Raw genomic sequence first — 19,982 nt, forward strand, 5'->3', positions numbered from 1 at the left:
AGATGTATTTTAATAATTGGTAGTGTAGATTAGTACGTTAGATTGTTAGTGGCTGTACCCTCAAAGGGGGTTGAAGTATTGTAAAATTATTGTCCTCCTGAGAGGGTACATAAGTCCCGAAACATTTGAAGTAAATTTGAACTTACCAGATTCTATAAACGTAGTATTTTTGTTATTTTAATGTATGGCTAAGTTCAACTACAATCGCCAGCGGTAGAAGGGATAACATAAATCCAGCTAGGGTCCATGCAGTTAGCAAAAGTAATGTACCCATGGTCCCTAGTGTGGTGATCTATCTTCAGTTGTTGGCGATCAGTAGCCAATTTTTTACATTGTATTGTCCAAATATAATTTTCTACTTTTAAAGATATATGCTAGCTAGTTTTAACTCATTTTGTGATAATCTAGTAATTTTTCTGTCCTTCGTTGACAGGGTTTTATATATTATATATATGTATTATGAATTTAGAACTAGTTTAAATATTTACTCACTATCTTACTCACTCACTCACTCATGAATTTCGACACCAGTGTATTTACTTTTCAGTGATAAATGAAATAAAACGGAGACATCTCTTTGGTATGTCTAGATAGGTCAATGTGAACAGCTTCCTGAATGAGGTTATGTGTATTTCCAGCGTGTGAACACAAAGACTGGAGAAGACACTGGGGAGCCTGTCGCCATGAATGATGTGTATTCAGAATTCAACGACAAAATATCCGAGAAACATAAGATCATGAAGTTCAAGTGCATGGTAAGCTCAAATCAAAGAGAGGCTAGATGTGATGTTGAATGTCAACTCACTCGCTCTATCAAGGAAAATCTGGTATGTGCTGTTATAACCAGACCTTTGAAGATCTGGGTTAGAATTGGTCTTCAGCAACCCATGCTTGTTGTAAGAGGCGACTAATGGGATCGGGTGGTCAGACTCGCTGACTTGGTTGACACATGTCATCGTATCCAAATTGCGTAGATCGATGACTGGTCCAGACTATTATAACAGAGCGATGCCATATAGCTGGAGTATTACTGAGTGCCGCATAATCAACAAACAAATATTATAACCAAACTGTTTCAGGCCTCAATAAATTGAATTTTTCAGACATTTGTGGGTGAGGCATCATCTCTCCATCTTCATAGTCGAAGAAATAAGTCAAACTTAATTCTGTTGAAAATGATCCTATGCGTTCAAATGAATGAGATTTGTTCATTGATGTTCAGCTCAACAGATACATGTTTTGTATTTATAAAACCTTTAAATGTAATATTAAGGCATTTGGGTAAAAAAGACTGATTTTAGATGTTTTTTAGGGAATGTTTTTTTGATATTTATATATGTCTCTGACCCAAGGTATTATTTTACTGGAATAAAGATAAAGCTGAAACAAACTGATGATGACAGAATTCGATTTTGAACATGAACTTGTTCATGATTATTTATTATCTTTGAAAAAAATGCAGCCACGTTTATTCACCGTCAATACACTTATATGTTAGAGCATGTCAAAAAGCCATAACTTGTCAACATAAAAAACAAATGTGATGAAAAACGATTTAGGATGTGTATCTGTAAGTAACATGTTTTTCGTCAGTTTGTTTTTTGACATTGTGGGTAAAAACACAGATGCCAACCCTTACGATTTGGGAGTAATTATTACGATTTTGACCATTAAATTACGCCATTACACTTAATCTGCGAAAATTCCGCTTTTCTACTCGTTTTGTGAAAATCAACAAAGTGGATAAAATTTCACAGGGAATTCTTTTCGTAACGCTATAGTGCAGGGGTTCAGAAATGGCCTTACACCGATAGGAATCGCTTACTCTTAGCATTGCACTCATTCCAATTAACTTGTAAGGAATTAAAGTATTTTGTGTCACCTGACCAACAATTTTCGATGTATGGAACTTCATAATGATTGGTCACGTGTATTTCTCTCTAGAATCTTTCCTATTCATGTGAATAAACCTTTTTAAAAGTAATTTTCATAAAGTTATCACCTTTCACTATGTAAGTGTTTTAAGTATTACGCTTTTTAGGTCAAAATTACACTGTTTGACCTCCAGTATTACACTTAGGCCCAAAATAGGGTTGGCATCTCTGAAAAAATTATCTCTACTTACCTTGTCTGTAAATTTGGTTCCAGAAAGTGACTAAACATTATGCTTTTGAGAAGACCGACGTGCCAGTGGAATCGGAGTATTTGGAAGTTCGATATGCTGTGAGTGTTCGTAGGTGTCTTTGATGGCATGGGGCATAGATATGAATAGAAATAATGACATACTTTCTTTGATAGAATACTTGCCCTGTGTGGCCCTGAGTTATGTTCCCTGCTCTCTGTTGCGTGTCGTAAAAGGCAACAAAATTGGATTGTTGGGCAGTGGAGGTGTTACAATATGATGAGACTGAGGTACGATAAATATCCTGATAATGAAGGTAACTCATTATCATTAGATTTTAGTGTCATTACAGTGGAAGGTGTAATCCGGTTTAAACAGCGTGCCGGATTGTAGAGCTGACATGGTTACTTAAGGCTAGAACTGAACCAGTTTTGTCACTCTAGTATACAATGTACATTGTTGTATCACATATCAACTCACTAATTACATGTACTAGTATACCCATACTGAACTAAGATTAAATAATGTTTGTCAGCAACCATGTAGTTTCAACGCCATATTAACTGGCGACAATACACATCCGTCCAACTCCTTGCCACATGCCAGATTAGACAGCGCTGATTACCGTATAGACACATATTCAGGCGGTTCATTTCATGCCGATATCCGGAATTGACAGCTGCCATATTGCAGAGCTTTCAAATGATGATAAATGTACTAACCACGGACGGGACAGATTTTTTTATGCCAGCGTTCACAACTTCCCGGATTGGACAGCTGCCGGTTTTGACAGCTTCCACTGTGTATGAACTGTTAATAGCCGAGCTTACTAGACCGATCATAGTTTTACTTGACTTAGGCTTCAGACTAGTGGGCAAGTCACAGACTGATATTGCTGAATGTGACATCAGACACTATTCATTCATTTACTCACTTTGCCAAACTGTGTGATGTCACATTGAATGTTTGTGTTTTCTCCTGCTGCATGGATTTACCAAGACCAGCTCTCATTGCTGATGTTCGGTACGTAAGTCTACAGCAAAAGTTAAACCTTGTCTTTGGGATCCATATTCTTTTTCAGAAGAGGTCCTCCTTGGGGTACTTATTAGCATTTGTGTGCGTGATATATTTTGATTTTTATTGGACTTGAAATTAAGGGTTGAAGGGGAAGGACATATATTGAGTCAAAAAAGAAACTTCACATTCGTTCTTCAGGGCACTATAAAAGAGATGGTAAGATGGTTAAATTGTTATTATTTCATTGCTGAGATCTGTGTGATGTACTCGATACACTGACAGTGCCATAATCAGTTCCATTAGGCTACACCGCCGTTCCAAAACATGGGTATACAGAATGTCAAGTCACAAGAATAAAAATGCAAAATTTCTCTGTTCAATATCGTGTATGGCCGCCCCGCACATTCACCACTGCCAAACACCGTCTCCTCATCGACTGCCTGGTGCTTGTGAACACGTGGTTGGAGATTCTGCGCCATTGCTCTTGCAAGGCAGTGCCAAGTTCCTGCAAATTCTGAGGTTGGTTCCTAAGACCACGAAGCCTTCTCCCAAGTGCATCCCAAACGTGCTCTATTGGATTAAGGTCAAGGGACCTCGATGGCCAGTCCATGACGTTGATTCCAGCGTTTTGAAGGAAATTTCGTGTCAACATCGCGGTATGCGGCCGAGCATTATCATGCTTGAACTGTAGACCTGGGCCATGAGCCGCCATGAAAGGAACGAGTTCAGGGGTGAGCACCTGGTCGCGGTAAGCAGCAGTTGTGAGGTTTCCACGGATGACCAGAAGTCGGGAACGGTTGTTCCCACAGAAAGCACCCCACACCATACAACTTCCGCCCCCGAATCTGTCAACTTCCTGTACACAACATTGGGCATACCGTTCACGACGTCGTCTCCAGACTCTATGCCTGCCGTCCGCGAATCTGAGGGTAAACCTGGATTCATCGCTAAAGACGACTCGATTCCAGTCTCTCTGGGTCCAACAGAGGTGACGTTGGGCCCACAGCGGACGTTGACATTGATGAAACGTTGTCAATATTGGCCCACGATATGGACGTCGAGAATGGAGATTGGCAGCCCACAACCGATTTCGAATGGTCTGTGAGGACAGTCGACCTCTAAACATCTCAGCCCTGGTTCGTGTAGCCGGCAGAAATCTGTCACGTAGGTGACGTAGGACGATTTGACGGTCTTCTGCTCGTGACGTCACACGTGGAGAACCCGACCTTGGGCGATCAGAAGTGGTGCCAGTTTGTTTGTAGTACGACGGCTGCATCCCATTGCTCTTGCGACGTCAATAACTGATCTTCCCGCTTGCAACATGCCAACGGCACGTTCACGTTGCACATTTGACAATCGTGGCATTTCAAGTACCGTTAGAACTGTGGTTTAAAAGTGTTTTTTCACTTCTTGAGGCCAATGCAAACACGTGCATATGAAGAAAACTTTGATGCAAAGATCACGTGGTCGACTGCACGTGCAAAACCTGATTTGGCACTAACGTCATTTGCACGACGAATGGATGGATTTGAGTGGGTTTTGCTAACGTTTTTCTAGAGTCGAAAGATAGGGATCCCATTTCCGATACATAGATGTATCATCAGAGAAAAATTATTCATTAGTTTTCAAATTACATTTTGTGAAGTTTCTTTTTTGACTCAGTATATATGTTCCTGTGCCACCCAGGGCGTTAACGCTCCCAGGTGAACCCTGATTTATCAGGCTCTTCCCATGTGTCTCGGGACCAAACTGTGGACACCTCGAGCCGAGCATCTGTTTTTCTTGACACTTTGAACCTTACGTAGAACTGGTCAACCTCGACAAACAGGGTTTGGTCATCGATGCCCGTGAGAAGGAGGAGGGGAAGGAGAAGGAGGAGTCAGATGATGTGGTGTTCGTGTTTGAATCGGTTTGTCCTTGAGGCAAGTGTGTGATAGGATTACGGCCGTGTTGCCTCAGGTCACTCTCCACCAGGAAGCCCTGACCTGTCTGAGTTCCACCTCCCTGGAGAAGCCTTTGCTCCCAGCAAGGTGTCCGAGACACGGCTTCACATTCTACCGTCCCTCTGCAGGTGTGGTCGAACATGGCCAAAACAAGTTTTTTGTATTGTAAATATTTTATTCAAAATATTGTTACAACTGTCGTAGGAATTTTTAATGGACATAAAAATGCTAATAAGAGTATTAAGTACCCCAAAGAGGACTCTCTTCAAAGAATCAGCAACCTCTACAGGTTGGTGCGGATTTTCAGTCATGTTAAGATAGCTAGCTGTCAGTGTGGTGTTGTGTCTTGTATGTTGCTAAAACCAGGGCCTGAAGCCCATTTCTGGAGTCCCCCGCCGTGATATTGCTGGAATATTGCTAAAAGCGGCGTAAAACCAAACTCATTCACTCACTCACTCACTCACTCACTCAAAACCAGGGCCAGTTAAGAAGGGGCATGTTGTCTTATTATATACAAGATAAAATAGTAAAATTGATTTTATGAAAATGAAAACATTGAAAGTCCAAATTCTAAACCAAACTGATGGCTTCCTAATTCCATGCTCAAGGCAGCTAGTTTTATATCCCTGATAACTCCCTTTGTGTTGGGTTAGCTAAATGGACCCAGTTTGATTCCCCACGTGTGGGTAAAATGTGTGAAGCCCATTTCTGGTATACACTGCAGTGATATTGCTGGGATATTTCTATAAGTGGTGTAAAACCATACTAGCTGTGAACTAAAGTATTCATGAAAAATACTTGTGGGTTGCAGGCTGACCTTCCACAGCTGCCAATGAACTTACAGGGAGAAACCTTCAGCCATGTGTTCGGCACAAACACTTCAAGGTATGTAATCTCCGTGAGAAAGGGGGCGGTGGGATAGAGTAGTCGTTAAAGCACTCGTCATGCTGAAGACCCGGGTTCGATTCCCCAGATGGGGTACAATGTGTGAAGCCCTTTTCTGGTGTCCTTCGCCGTGATGTTGTTGGAATATTACTAAAAGTGGCGTTAAAACTCACTCACTCACTGTTTGATAGAGTTCATTTAGTAAAGGGAGATAATTCTGCTTTTCCAATTGACAGAATTGAATGATTTCTCTGCCACAAATCATGTTATAGTTGAAATACAATTATATTTTTGCATATTGAAGGAAGATTTTACTTGTTTAAAATTCATCTTTAGAAAGATCAGTGGATTCCTTTTCAGAATCAACAACAAGAACCATAGCATGATGTCATCTCAATAGTTTAAATATGGGAGACTTAGATTTGTACCTGTTGCTTTGACAGCAGCTTTGATAATAATCATTCTTTATTCAGTCCCATAGTCCCACGAAAAATTGTTGGAAAAGTTTAGAACTGATCTTCAGCAACCCGCTTGTCGAAACTGGCGACTACCAGGATTGTGGTCTGGCTCGCTGACTCAGTATGCGATAATATGTATGATATGATTATGTACACGATCTTCAATAATATTTCATCTGTTCCAGTTTAGAGTTGCTGCTTTTGGACAGAAGAATGAAAGGCCCAACATGGCTTGACTTGAAAACACCACGTAAGTTTCTTATTATGTTAACTTACAACCAAATTTAGAAATCAGATTTTACTATTCAGTTTTTAGCAACAGTTGAAATAAATGGTCAAAATTCTGCCTGATTGTATTGGGAACCTTGTCTTGTATAAAGTGAGATACTACAACATGGCTTGAAGCATCCACAAGACTTAGTTGAACCTGTAACATTAAATGCAATCCAATATTTGTGTTAACAAGCACCCTGTGCATGTAAAAAACATTAATAAATTCTGTCTGTCTACCTTTAGCTTTTCCACATAACCTCACATTCAAAACTTCAAAGTTTTTTCCTCGTACTAGGGGCCGTGGGGTAGCCTAGTGGTTAAAGCGTTCGCTCGTCACACCAAAACCCCAGGTTCGATTCCCCACACGGGTACAATTTGTGAAGCCCATTTCTGGTGTCTCCCGCCGTGATATTGCTGGAATATTGCTAAAAGTGGCGAAAAACTAAACTCACTCACTCTTCACCGTACACGAGACAACTGATTGTGTTATAAGTAGTTTGTCAAGCTTTCATGAATTCGGCAAACAGTGGTTAATTCGAGATTATGTGCACATGTTCCTATTTTGTTTCTCACCAATGCAGTATTAAACAATGCGATATAGGCAGCAGACCAAACCATGTGTCAGCTTTTGTAGGTTTTTGTGACAAAAGTGCAACCAGTTTTTGTCTGGTGCAACCAGTTTTCATGTCTGCATGCACGTGGTGCAAGTTAAAACATGTTCCTTGAGGCTTGAACAGGAACAGACCTCAAGACTCCCTCCTCAATAGAGTTATAGTCAAAAGAATCTGTGATTTGGCTTATGAGATTCAGTATTTTCAGACAAACGTCTGTTGAAAATTATTCTAAATAATTAATCTAAAAGGAAAATTAAACTTATGTGTGAGATATGTTTTCCATTGCACATTAATGAGGTCCGTATGCATTGTGAATGACCTAAGCCATTATGGGTAGCTTACTCTTACCTCCTTATCTTGAAGTAATGTTCTCACATCCAGGGTTACCTACCCTTGTATATGATTGATGTGAGACTAAATTCTCATTGTATGCAAAGTAATGTCATGTTGTTTTAAAGGGAATTTCTACCTGTGAAGGGTAATGCTCTCTTCAATTTGTTTCAATGTTTGATTTGACCAAAGTTAGTTTTCTGAAAATTTGAATTTTGAATGTCAAAATGAGATTGTCATAACTGACACCCATGACAAATAATGGCATGTATGTGTGAGTCATTGTAATGTAAATGTTACTGTGATTGTTGCTATGATTATTTGTTACTGTGAGTGTCACTGGACCTTGTTTCAGAGCTGCCAAATCCTCCCATCAGTTGGTGTAAAGTTGAGGTGAGTTACTTGACCTATTTTCTAAAGGATCAATATTAACTCTGTGTAGAGTTGTCTCCCCTTAGAGTTCAAGGATCTGATGGTTCCTGATTTGAATCTTGGTTTGAGTATGCCCCTGTGAATTTTATATTCACTGAATATTCATATAATAATTAGAGCACTTGTAACAACTAAACTGGTTGTCTAGCCTTGAGTCTGTGTATTTCAGGCAGTGTTGATGAAGCCGGACTATATCACTGTGGTGAAGGACTCCTCTCTGGCTGCCCCTCCACTAGTGGTCATGTCTCTCAACCTGCTCACCCTCCCCAACCCCAAGACCCACCAGAACGAGGTAGGTATTGGACCATTCTCTGCAGAATAGTTTCCTGCTGTAGTAATATTATATAGATATAACTAACCAAGTGTGTTTCCTTATCATTAATATCATATATTAGGAATTAAAATTGTATTATGCGAATGTGCAATGGAAAACATAATACATAATTTTTATTCCTAATATATGATATTAATGATAAGAAACACACTCAGTTAATAATCTCTTATCATATAATGTAATTCTTAACTATGCTTGTCATATGAGGCGACTAACGGGATCAGGTGGTCAGGCTCGCTGACTTGGTTGACACGTCATGGTTCTCAATTGTGCAGATCGATGCTCATGCTGTTGATCACTGGATTGTCTGGTCCAGACTTGATTATTTACAGACCGCCACCATTTAGCTGGAATATTGCTGAGTGCAGAGTAAAACTCACTCACTATAATTACTTAATAAAAAGAACCAAATCATACATGAAGTTATATGAAGAGAATCGAGCATTCGCGTAAGAATACTTAGCGGTACACCAAGGTGAAGGTCATTCATGACAGCGTCATATGGTTGTGATAGTCGCTAATACAGTGTAATCATAACTCATGTTTGAAATAAGATCTTTCTGTCTTAAAAGAGCAACGAAGTCGGACAGGGTTTCCTGGTAGTGTTTCTATTTTCATTGCTGGTGATCACCTCATCAATATCAGTTTCTGATACCTGACGGAATCGATTCGTCGTCTGTATGTTGATCGATAGTTCGAAATCCTTGGTTGGTACCTTTATTGGACGGCTGCCTTTCAGTGGTGCCTCATAATCCGTACCTTCAATTTGAACAAAGTTCTCCATTTCATGTTTTCCAAAGTCAATTACTGCAGTAATGACTCCAGAACCTCTGTCATCAATTCTTACAGAATCACCAATTTTGATAATGGGGGCAGCCATGTTTGTTTACAAACAATGTAAACTCGCGATGGCGTCATCAATGAAATGTTAAATGTTTTAGAATTCGCATGGCATGTATGGAGTTTTGTGAAAGTAGTTCGTGGATTGACATAATTTGCATAGTTATCAGATTTGGATACCAAGTTTATCGGATTGCTTTATTGCACCGATAACACCCTCCATTAGATGAAAATTACTGGTATTTCATTTCTGGTATTCATTATTTAAGATTTTCTTTAGAACATACAATAAAAGATACAGCATATATGGAACAAGATAATAATACAAGATGCTATGTACAGTACAATACAGTGAACAAAACAATGTACAGTATAATATAAAACATTATCTTACTGAAGGTAGCAACTCTTTATCTCGAATAACATTGAATCACGTATGATGTACGGAAATTACCGATGTTTTGCGAATGGAAATCGATGGAAGGGAGATAACTCTAAATCTGTTTTTCTTGTCAGCAAAATCTAGCGATGGCTACAAAAAGATTTGTACCCGTGCTTCAAACAATTCAAAATTAACATTAAGGTGTTCGGTAAGATCGTTAAGATAATGTTTGTTTATGTTCCCCTCTCCCTTCAGGCTCAGGGAACATAAACAAACATCCAGGGTACATCAACCCATGTCCCCCTCGAGGCCAGTGAACAACTTATAATATACTGTATACTGCATTTATAACATACACAGCACACAACATGCAATAAAAATTCACCATTAACTATACAACATAATATAATATTCTTTATTATCCATTTGGTGAAATATAACCTGTGTCATAGGTCATGTACTCGGGCAATACAAAATTTCACACTCGTTTCGTATAACTCTCTTGCTTGTGTAATAATCTCTATTTATCATTACATGTGCAAACACCCTGCAGTGGAGTTACCTCCCCTTCCCCACTTTCAGATCATCGGGGCCGCCAGTTTGCTGCACAACAACTTCCACATGGACAAACCGGCGCCGTCCCAGCTGTTCCAGCAACACTTCTGTGGTGAGAAGCTGCATCCTTCTGACTGTTGAAAAATATGTGGTGCCATGATTTTCACATCATCTCAGGTCGTGTCTTTTTGTGTTCATGTTTGTGTACAGAATGTGGTGCAGCCAGTTTATCTGTTGTACAGACGGTTGTTAGCTGCAGCCTGCACCATGTGTAGTGATGAGAAAGTCCCCAATATAACCCTGATCTATTTGTTCTATTGGAATAATCCAGACCGATATGTTTTCAATTTTGCAGCGATATCGAAGCCTCAATGATTGTATATTCCCCTATGACTTCAAGGACAAAGCACAGAAAGAGGTTAGTAAAGCTACATAGGATTTAATCTTACCTCACACATAAATGTGTTTTCTGATTGACTGAGCCAATCAATGTACCCCAGCTTACAACCAAGTAACATTTTCTATGTTACCCGCTGGAAATGCCGAACTGTGGGGATTCTTTTGGTTCATCATGTTAGTAGTGTTTGGACTGTTGCCTAACTCCAGTACTCCTTAGTATGATCCAATACCCGGGCTTCAAACAGTTCAAAATAAACATTGAGGTGTTCGGTAAGATAAATACGTTTTTCACTGGTCCCTTCGGGCTCATAAACAATCAAAGAGGGTTATCAACCCATGGCCCCCTAGTGACCAGTGAACAACTTATAATGTCTCGCTCACACAGGATTGTATGTTACAGTTCTTTAGTAGGTCGTAGTAGTCGTTATGTCTTGTTCCCTAGCAACACTTCCTGTGGATGCCATCATTGCATGATGAATTAATACCACACTTCCTTATGCAGAGTCGGACAATGAAGACGGAAATCCTTCCTAATGAGAGGGCGCTGTTGGGTTTCCTGTTGGCGAAGATACATAAAGTAGACCCCGACATCATCGTGGTACGTTTAGGGGATAATTATCCCTTTTATAACCTTGACCACACAACTTATGTAAATGTGAAAACACAGGGAAATGGATTTCAGATTTCACCCATGACGCAGGGCCTCACAGGATTACTGTTTTGTCTTGTGCTGTAGCCTGGTGTTACTATTTACCTGGACACTAAAATACTTGTCGAACCCCACCATTCATTAGTACAATTGTTGCTTGATATGAACAGTTGTACTGTTAATATTATCTTGCATGTATGTATTTAAATGATTTGTGAGTTAAGTCTGACGATTCAGCAAATCCTGGTCATTTAAGACTTGTATTGATTGGATCATTCTCCAGTTTAAACTGATTTTCAGGGTCACGATATCTTTGGGTTTGACATCGACATCTTCCTGCATCGAATCAATGCCAACAAGATTCCACACTGGTCAAAGATAGGAAGGCTGAAGAGGACGACCATGCCCAAACTCTCAGTAAGTAGAGTGCTCACAACTCTCAGTAAATAAAATTGTTGAAAGTCCTTACTGTGAAACTTTTTGTTACTCACTTTGTTTCAAGTCTTATAGATATTGAGTGAGTGAGTGAGTGAATGAGTGAACAAGGTTTGAAAAAGGTTACATAGCTTTTAGCAATATCCTAGCAAGAACATGGTGGGAGCCACCAGATATTAGGTTCACAAATTCAAGCCACATGGAGAATTGAACCTGGGCCTTTGAGACAATTAAATGCTTTAACCACTAGGCTACCCCACTGCCTTTATAGATATGAAGTAAATAATTTCTGAAAGTTGCAATCAATAAAGATATAAGATCATGTATCCCAACACTTGCTGAAATCGACGTTCTGGTGATTTTGACGATTGCATTGCTCGTTATATATCAGGGGAGTACGTGTGCGATCGGAGTGAACAAACAGTTTCACTGTTAGGCGGATGCCCAGTCGCTGTCGTGAGAAGTTTTATTGACAATGGAAATCGGGAAGTAAAGTTACATAAAAAGCAAACAAACATCAATATTATTTACCTGAGATCGTTAATACCACTTCAGATGCAAAATCAGTTGCCTTTATAACAAAAAATAGCAAGTGAAAATTATTAAGATGAGTCGTCTGCTGGTGACAGGTAATATATAAATAGGAAGCCACGTGATTACAACACTCCCTCGCAGTGCGGAGCAAAAAGTATGGCTCATCGTCGAAAACCCATACAAAATACCCGGATGTTACGAGCGGCCACTGTTTCGCCGATACGATGTCATCAATGCTATTTTTGTAGGAAACACCTGATATTTTTGTGTGAAATAGATGAATATATCCTTTCTCACTCGAGGTTAGTAAAATAAAAACTTTAAATGATATTACAGATAAAAATTACATTTTTGTCTTACATCGTCGAAAACCCCTGACACCGGGATATTGCAAGTCTGTAATTATGAATGTATGATATTTTTCAGAGTGGTCACGGAGGACGAGGTTTCAGCGAGAAGTCCGCAGCATGTGGACGTTTGTTGTGCGACATCAAAATATCCGCACGGGAACTGCTTCGTTGCCGTAGTTACGACCTTACAGAACTATCTAATCAAATTTTAAAGCAAAAACGGGTGGAACTGGAGTTTGATGACATTAGAAACATGTACAGGTACGTGGAACTGGGAGAACTAGTGGTGGTCTGATTAATTGAAATAATCGAAGATTGGTCGCAGTGACTACGCAGTGACTAAACGACTGTTTTCTCATAATCGAACACAAACAATTCTGGAACACTTGTTTTCATTAACAATATTTTTCACAAGGTTGGTTTTGTCTGTTACATTTCATAAGCACTACGAGCTCATTTCAACTCATGATTGAATTTATCTTAAAGACTCCAAGAAATTTATGTTCCTAACATACTAGTCATCCTTTAAAGATGTGAAATTTTGCCAAAAACCCCCAAAAGAACTACATGTTTTTTCCTTATTTTTATGTGCATTAACAAATTTCATTAATGACGCTAACCAATTTTTTGGTTGATCGGTTGTAATGAACCAATCATCAATTATAAGATTTTAACCAATTCCCAACACTAGTGAGAACAATTTGTTCTGTGGCACTTAATGGAATCGATTGTGAAAGCCATGCCATTTTATGGGAAGAGCTTGAAACAGAGATCAAATCGTATGGTTATACCTTGATTACTAGAAGGCAACTATAGATGCAAAGAAGTACATGTATTTGGAAGAGAGTTTTTTCTGGTCATGGAGACACTGATGTCAGTTAGATTGTTCATAGAATCATACTCCTGATTTTTCATCTGGGATGGATTTTAAGGAAAGGAAAACAACTTGCACCTGGTGCAACCTTCGATAATCACCTTGTTGCACCACACAAAAACAGGCTGTACAGGTTGCTCAATGTTATTATCTATAATCCTTGAGTTATGGTATTGATGAATAGGGGTGAAATGGTACGCTGTTACCACGGTACCATACGTATTGCGGTACAAGGCCTTTGCTTTGGTTTATTTCGGTTCGGTAAATGAGATATGATCATAATGCAGGAAACTGACAGCAAGAGCCGTCTAGCAAAGAAATGCATAGATTTTGACAAAATGATTTGAATTCTAGACATTTTAGAAAAGGTTTTAAAAAGTTAATAAACTGTCAGTATGAAAACCAAATTTTTGGATTGCATTACGGTATACCAAACCGAAGGCAAAATACTGTGGTTCTACCATTTCTCCCCTAATGAATTAGATCAGTTTGTTTATTCCACATCTCTCCTTTGTAACAAGACTGATTCATAGAGGCCAAATACCTCACTGAGGAATATTTTTATAATCCTTGTGTATTTCAGCTCCTCCAAACAGCTGTTGCAGCTCATAGAACTGTCGCTGGTGGATTCCACGTACATCCTGAGAATCATGTATGAGCTAAATATCATCCCACTGGCTTTACAGATCACAACCATCTGTGGAAACGTCATGGTGAGTTAAATTTACGCTCATCAGGATTTACAGATCAGGACAATCAAGGGCAGTGGCATTCAAACAGTCTGTTTGAAAAACAGTTCTATAATATCTGTGATGAATGTTATGCATCTGGAGTGCTTATACCACAGGATTCACTTACATCATGGTCTAATGAAAATACTGAAGCAAAACAATTAGGATACTGTTAACTTGACTCTTTTCCACATGAAATTACCCTTTTTTCTCACCTGTGAAGATCTGGGATAGAACCGGTCTTCAGCAGCCCATGCTTGCCGTATGAGTTGACTAACAGGATCAGGGCTCCTTTTCACAAAGCTCTTGTAAACCTAAGATCTTGTATCTTTACTTGTAGCATTCGTACCTCCTATACTGCAACATAGGAGGTACGAATGCTACGAGAAAAGTTACGAGATCTTAGGCTTACGAGAGCTTTGTGAAAAGGGGCCCTGGTGGTCAGACCTGCTGACTTGGTTGATACATGTCATCGTATCCCAATTGCGTAGATCAATGGTCATGATGTTGATTACTGGATTGTCTGGTCCAGACTCGATTATGTCCAGACCGCCGCCACAAAGCTGGAATATTGGTGAGTGCTGCAACAGCAAACAAACGTTTCTTTTCAAATATACAAATAATAGTTAACATCCCTACCGTTGCTCCAGGAAGGGTGGAAGGATTTATTGACACTGACCCTTGTGCCTCAGCTGAATCCTTACATTTGTTAGTATCTTTTGAATATGTCATCACATGCCATGAAAATTTAGGATTTGTGTTATTTAAAAGACAACGATGGCTGTACCGTCAAGGGGGGTTAAAGTATTGTAATTTTTTGTCCTACTGAGAGGGTACGTAAGTCCCGAAACATTCAAAAGCAATTTAAATTAACCATATTTTTAAATGTAGCTTTTTTGTCATTTTAAGTTTGGCTAAACTTGACCAAAATCGCCAGCAGCAGAAGGGTTGATATAAATCCAGTTAGGGTCCATGCAGGTAGCCAAAGTACTGTAAGTCCCCATGGTCCCTAGTATGGTGATCGGCCTTCAGTGGCTGGTGATCTATAGCCCGTTTTTATATTGTAATGTTGTCTATAATGATATCTTTTTATGATAGTGTACTAGTTTTAGATAAAGAGCTGTGATACTCTAGTAGTTTTACTGTGCTTAGAATACAATTTTTTTATGTTCTCAATTTATTGATTTTATTGTTGGTATAAATTAAATTGTTCTCGTCACGATATGACTGTGATATTGCCGATGTGACGTTAAATATATTAACTCACTCACTCACTAAACGACAATGAATGTCTATGGTTTCTGTCCTCCAGGCACGAACCCTGCTGGGAGGTCGCTCGGAGCGGAACGAGTTCCTGTTACTCCACGCCTTCCACGACAAGAACTTCATCCCTCCGGACAAGGAGTACAAGAAGAAGGCAGCTGCTGTGAGTTAAACAAATCTGGAATAAAGTTTGACACTACCCTCACTTCATGATGCATTTAGAACTGTCATCAGTTCTTGTACGTTTAATGTTTGTTGAAGTATAAACATAAAACCTTGTGTTTGGACTACTACTCGGAATCATACAAATTATGAAGACAGGTTTCTACATTTAATACTCTGTAAAAGCAAAAGGTAATGAATTTAATGCTGAGACCAGACCAATTTCATTTCTTGTTTTACAGATTTTATGTCCTCAGAAAACCTAAAGGCAGGAGGGAAAAAAAATTAAAATAAAAATCACCAGTCAAAGTAACATTCCTTTTAAATACTAAAAGTGTTATACTTTTGGCAATTTATGAAGTGTATATGGGGCAAAAAATGATAACAAAATATATTTTTTGTAAGTTAACATTTTTGGCCAATAAAACATTAGGATTTTATTTTTTGGGCGGGGAAAATTAATTATTATTATTTTCTTATTCTTGAAAAAAAACGACCGGTGGATCCGTAAAACAAGAAATAAAATTGGTCTGGCCTTAGAAAAATATGAGCAGTAGCACAGCACAGTAATGCAAGCCAAACCCCTCCAATTCTGTTATGAACTGACAATCAAACAAGAAAAAATTGTGTCCAGGGACATGGATGCCCCCGCTGACATTCATAAGACATATAAAGATCAATAATAGAACAAAATTCACGAACAAGTTCAATAAACATCTATGCAACTATGAGATGCACACCTTTTGAGTCCCAATGAAACACACATATAAGCTTAATCAATTCTGTTGAGCAGTTTTTGTGGAGAAGTGGATAGACTTAATCCCCTATTTCACTATCATCAGAGAGAAATTCAACAAAATTTATCTAAGTTCAAATGTCTCTAAACATACAAAAAAAACTATAAAAATACAAAAACAAAATATGAAATGCACACCTTTAGAGTCGCTATAAAAGTCATATGTCAGCTAAATGAGTTTGTGCAGTGGTTTTTGAGGAGAAGTGGATAAAGTACACCCCCTGTTGTATGGAATGAACAGGATGAATAGAACCAAATTCAACTAAGTTCAAACATCTGTAGAAGTGACAAAATTAAGAAATTGGATGAACAAGGTATGAGATGCACACCTTTAGAGTCCCAATGAAACACACGTAGAAGCTCATTAATTCTGTTGAGCAGCTTTTGTGGAGAAGTGGATAGACTTCAAATAACAATATATTCAGAGAAAAATTCAACAAAATTTATGTAAGTTCAAATGGCATTAAAATTGGAAAAATAAATAAAATACAAAATCAAAATATGAGACGCCTTTAGAGTCCCTATAAAGCACATGTGTAATCTAAATGAATTCCATAAAGTAGTTTTTGAGGAGAAGTGGATAACGTACACCCCCCTGTTGGATGGAACGAACAGGCTGAATAGAACAAAATTCAAACATCTGTAAAAGTGACAAAATTAAGAAATTGCATTAAAAATTATGAAATGCACACCTTTAGAGTCCCTACGAAAGACATGTAGAAGTTCATTCAATTCTGTTGAGCAGTTTTTGTGGAGAAGTGGATAGACTTCATCCCCTATTACACTATCATTATAGAGAAATTCAGCAAAATGTACCTAAGTTCAAATATCTCTAAACTTACATAAAAAAACCAATAAAATACAAGAACAAACATATGAGTCCCAAGCATAAGTTCATTGAATTCCCAGAGCCGCTTTTGTGGAGAAGTGGATAGAGTACAGCCCCTGTATAAGTTCATCGACGATCTAACCCTATATGCCCCCAGCCATATAGAGTACATTCCCTGTTTCGGACGGGACGGACGGTAACCCTATATGCCCCCAGCCATATATGGCGGAGGCATAAAAACAACAATCTTATAATGGGTGTGGACCATTTTTTTATCATTAATGCCCTTATTCAAAATATGTTCTGCAGAAATGATGGTTATTTCTGTTTGAAGACATATCTGAGGAAGTTACTAACTCTATGTTATCGAATTTCAGTTGTTTGAATGATTCCAGTCAAACTTTCTGTGATTGCAAAAATTTTCATCTAAGTTTAAAAATGAAATATACTCCACCGCGACTAAAACCAGCCTATTGTTTTGTGTGCGTTGAAACTGTACCCCCTGGCCACACTATAATGAAATCGTCTGACCTACTTATTTTCTTTTGAAGTAGACAGTTACGCAACAGTTTGAAATGGCGGACGAGCCAGTGTTGTTTACATTTTGCGAAAGGTTGAAATTTGAAGTGACAGTGGACAATACTTGACTGACTGTTGAATCTGAACCCTGCAGAATCGAAGAATAGATCCTTTCCTGATCAACCTACGACCTGTAACTTATCAAAGACTGTTGATTGTTATGACCGGCCGATCATGATTTCATGTACTGCCTCCACCCCGACATGCGACGTACATGCGACTAACTTGTGATTCCTTGGAACTTTGTTTTCATCGTTTGGGACTGGGCTGTGTCCAAGCGTTTTTCAAAGTAGATGAACATAACAGTGACAACCTTGCGGGGAAACTGGCAGAGAGCAGAATTATTTTGTGAACGATGCAACGGGATATGATGGAGTATGGCTATGAGTGGCATAAATGTGGTGTTTCGCCACACCGTTAGATCTATCTTGCAAATTTCCCATTCTAAACGGAATTAAATATACCATTTACCAGGTAGGTAAATGTTTACTAATGTTTTGCTGCATATTTTGTATAAATAGGGATGTATGTTTACAAGGCTTTCTGATTTATATGTTAGATATTGTTTTGTTTATGTTTGGGGCTGTGTATTGTAATTGAGTTTGAATATTTTTATAATAGAAGGTAATATGATAGTGAAGTTCCCTCATAATTGTTGGAAATCATATAACTGTATTTTTCGAGAGTTTAAATAAATGTTTTGTCAGCATTTCCATCACGTCTGTTGTGTTGATATTAGTCATGTTGGTGGTCAAGCTGAAGTAGTGCGGCAGTGTTCTATACGTCCGCAGTGAAGCGCAATGAAATCAACCGCATTTTTAATCCAAAAATTTCCAATTGCCTGTGTGGAAAATTCGAAAGTCAGCGTCAAAATCCATGGAGTTGTTGTTATGATCCGCCATCATTGTGGTCAAACGGAAGTAGTTCTCACAATAAGATTTGTCAATGCGCCGTGAAGCGGCCTTACAATCAGATGAGCGTCAATCCACAATTGATGCCGTCTGATTTTTCTGAACAACCAATCAGAATCTAGTATTTTCTTGATTCATGGTAGAAATGTAAAATAGTTTAGATGTAGAATGTAAAATATGAACTGGAAATGCCTCATTCCTCACAAGAATATGTAACGATTAAAAAGTTAAAAGAAGAATCCAGACATATAAGTGACTGAGAGCATTCCCTGGACCAATTGTCACTGGCATTTGTCTCGTTAGCCGGAGCATTTGTCGATCCTTGTGAAGTGTAAATTAAAGTTCAAGGTTATGTTTTGTCTGTCCAGACTGCGATGGATGATGATGAAGAGGGAGACAACTCCTCCAAGTCTCGGAAGGGCGTCGGAAACCGGCATACGCTGGTGGCCTGGTGCTGGAACCCAAGAAAGGTAACTCTGCGCTTTCCTGGTGTCCCCGTCATGATATTGCAGGAATAACGCTTAAAGTGGCATAAAACCATACTGGTCTAGACATTTATTTATTTTAATTTATTTTAATTTATTTGAGTCCTTAAGTATAAAATGAACATGTTTGTGGTTACGTTGATATTCAGGGTTCTACGACAAGTTTATCTTGCTGCTGGACTTCAACAGTCTGTACCCATCCATCATCCAGGAGTACAACATCTGCTTCACCACCATCAGCCGGACGATGCCTGGCGTCAAGAAGGAACACACGGTCAGAATACACAGGCAGCGTCCTGCAGATTTACTTGCCCTCAGAGTTATGGCTGTTTTGGCAAAAACGGTATTTCCGCCAGGCTTCTAATAAGCACCAAGAGTAAAGCAGCAGTATAAGAAATAAGCGTACAGCCTCTAATAAGTGCCGGGTCTCTAATAAGTGCGGAGAATGTTTTTATCCCCCCAGCATGTAATGCAGGGGGATATAGTCGACGCCTTGTCCGTCTGTCCGTGATCATTTTGTTTCCGGAGCATGACTCAAAAACCGTTAGATATTTTTCAGCAAAACTTGGCAGATGTGTTAGGTAGATCCCACAGTGGTGCCTTTTGCTATTTGCAGATTTTTGACACTTTTATTTTTCCCGGTTTCCATGGAAACTGTTCGGACTTAGTCTCAAAAGGGAGGGGTGGCCTTCGTTTACGGAGCACAACTCGAAACCTTTTCAATATCTTTCAACAGAACTTAGCAGATATAACCCACAGAACCTACAGTGGTGCCTTTTGCTATTTGCAGATTTTTGTCA

The 19,982-nt window shown here is 38.9% G+C and overlaps 1 protein-coding gene across 1 annotated transcript in view; it reads left to right on the forward strand.

Moving 5' to 3' along the window:
• LOC124259897 (DNA polymerase alpha catalytic subunit-like) overlaps positions 1-19,982 on the forward strand; it is a 53,568-nt gene that overhangs the window by 8,135 nt on the left and 25,451 nt on the right. The window contains 17 exon segments of the mRNA XM_046694124.1: positions 639-755; positions 2,149-2,223; positions 5,894-5,967; positions 6,611-6,675; positions 7,998-8,035; positions 8,244-8,366; positions 10,213-10,297; positions 10,541-10,557; positions 10,559-10,603; positions 11,087-11,182; positions 11,534-11,650; positions 12,629-12,813; positions 14,010-14,139; positions 15,470-15,583; positions 19,066-19,105; positions 19,108-19,167; positions 19,332-19,456. Coding sequence (XP_046550080.1) covers positions 639-755; positions 2,149-2,223; positions 5,894-5,967; positions 6,611-6,675; positions 7,998-8,035; positions 8,244-8,366; positions 10,213-10,297; positions 10,541-10,557; positions 10,559-10,603; positions 11,087-11,182; positions 11,534-11,650; positions 12,629-12,813; positions 14,010-14,139; positions 15,470-15,583; positions 19,066-19,105; positions 19,108-19,167; positions 19,332-19,456 — 1,506 coding nt within the window.

This window comes from Haliotis rubra, unplaced genomic scaffold (genome assembly GCF_003918875.1).
Source record: "Haliotis rubra isolate DU_JTF1 unplaced genomic scaffold, ASM391887v1 Scf740, whole genome shotgun sequence".
Classification (NCBI taxonomy): Eukaryota; Metazoa; Mollusca; class Gastropoda; order Lepetellida; family Haliotidae; genus Haliotis; species Haliotis rubra.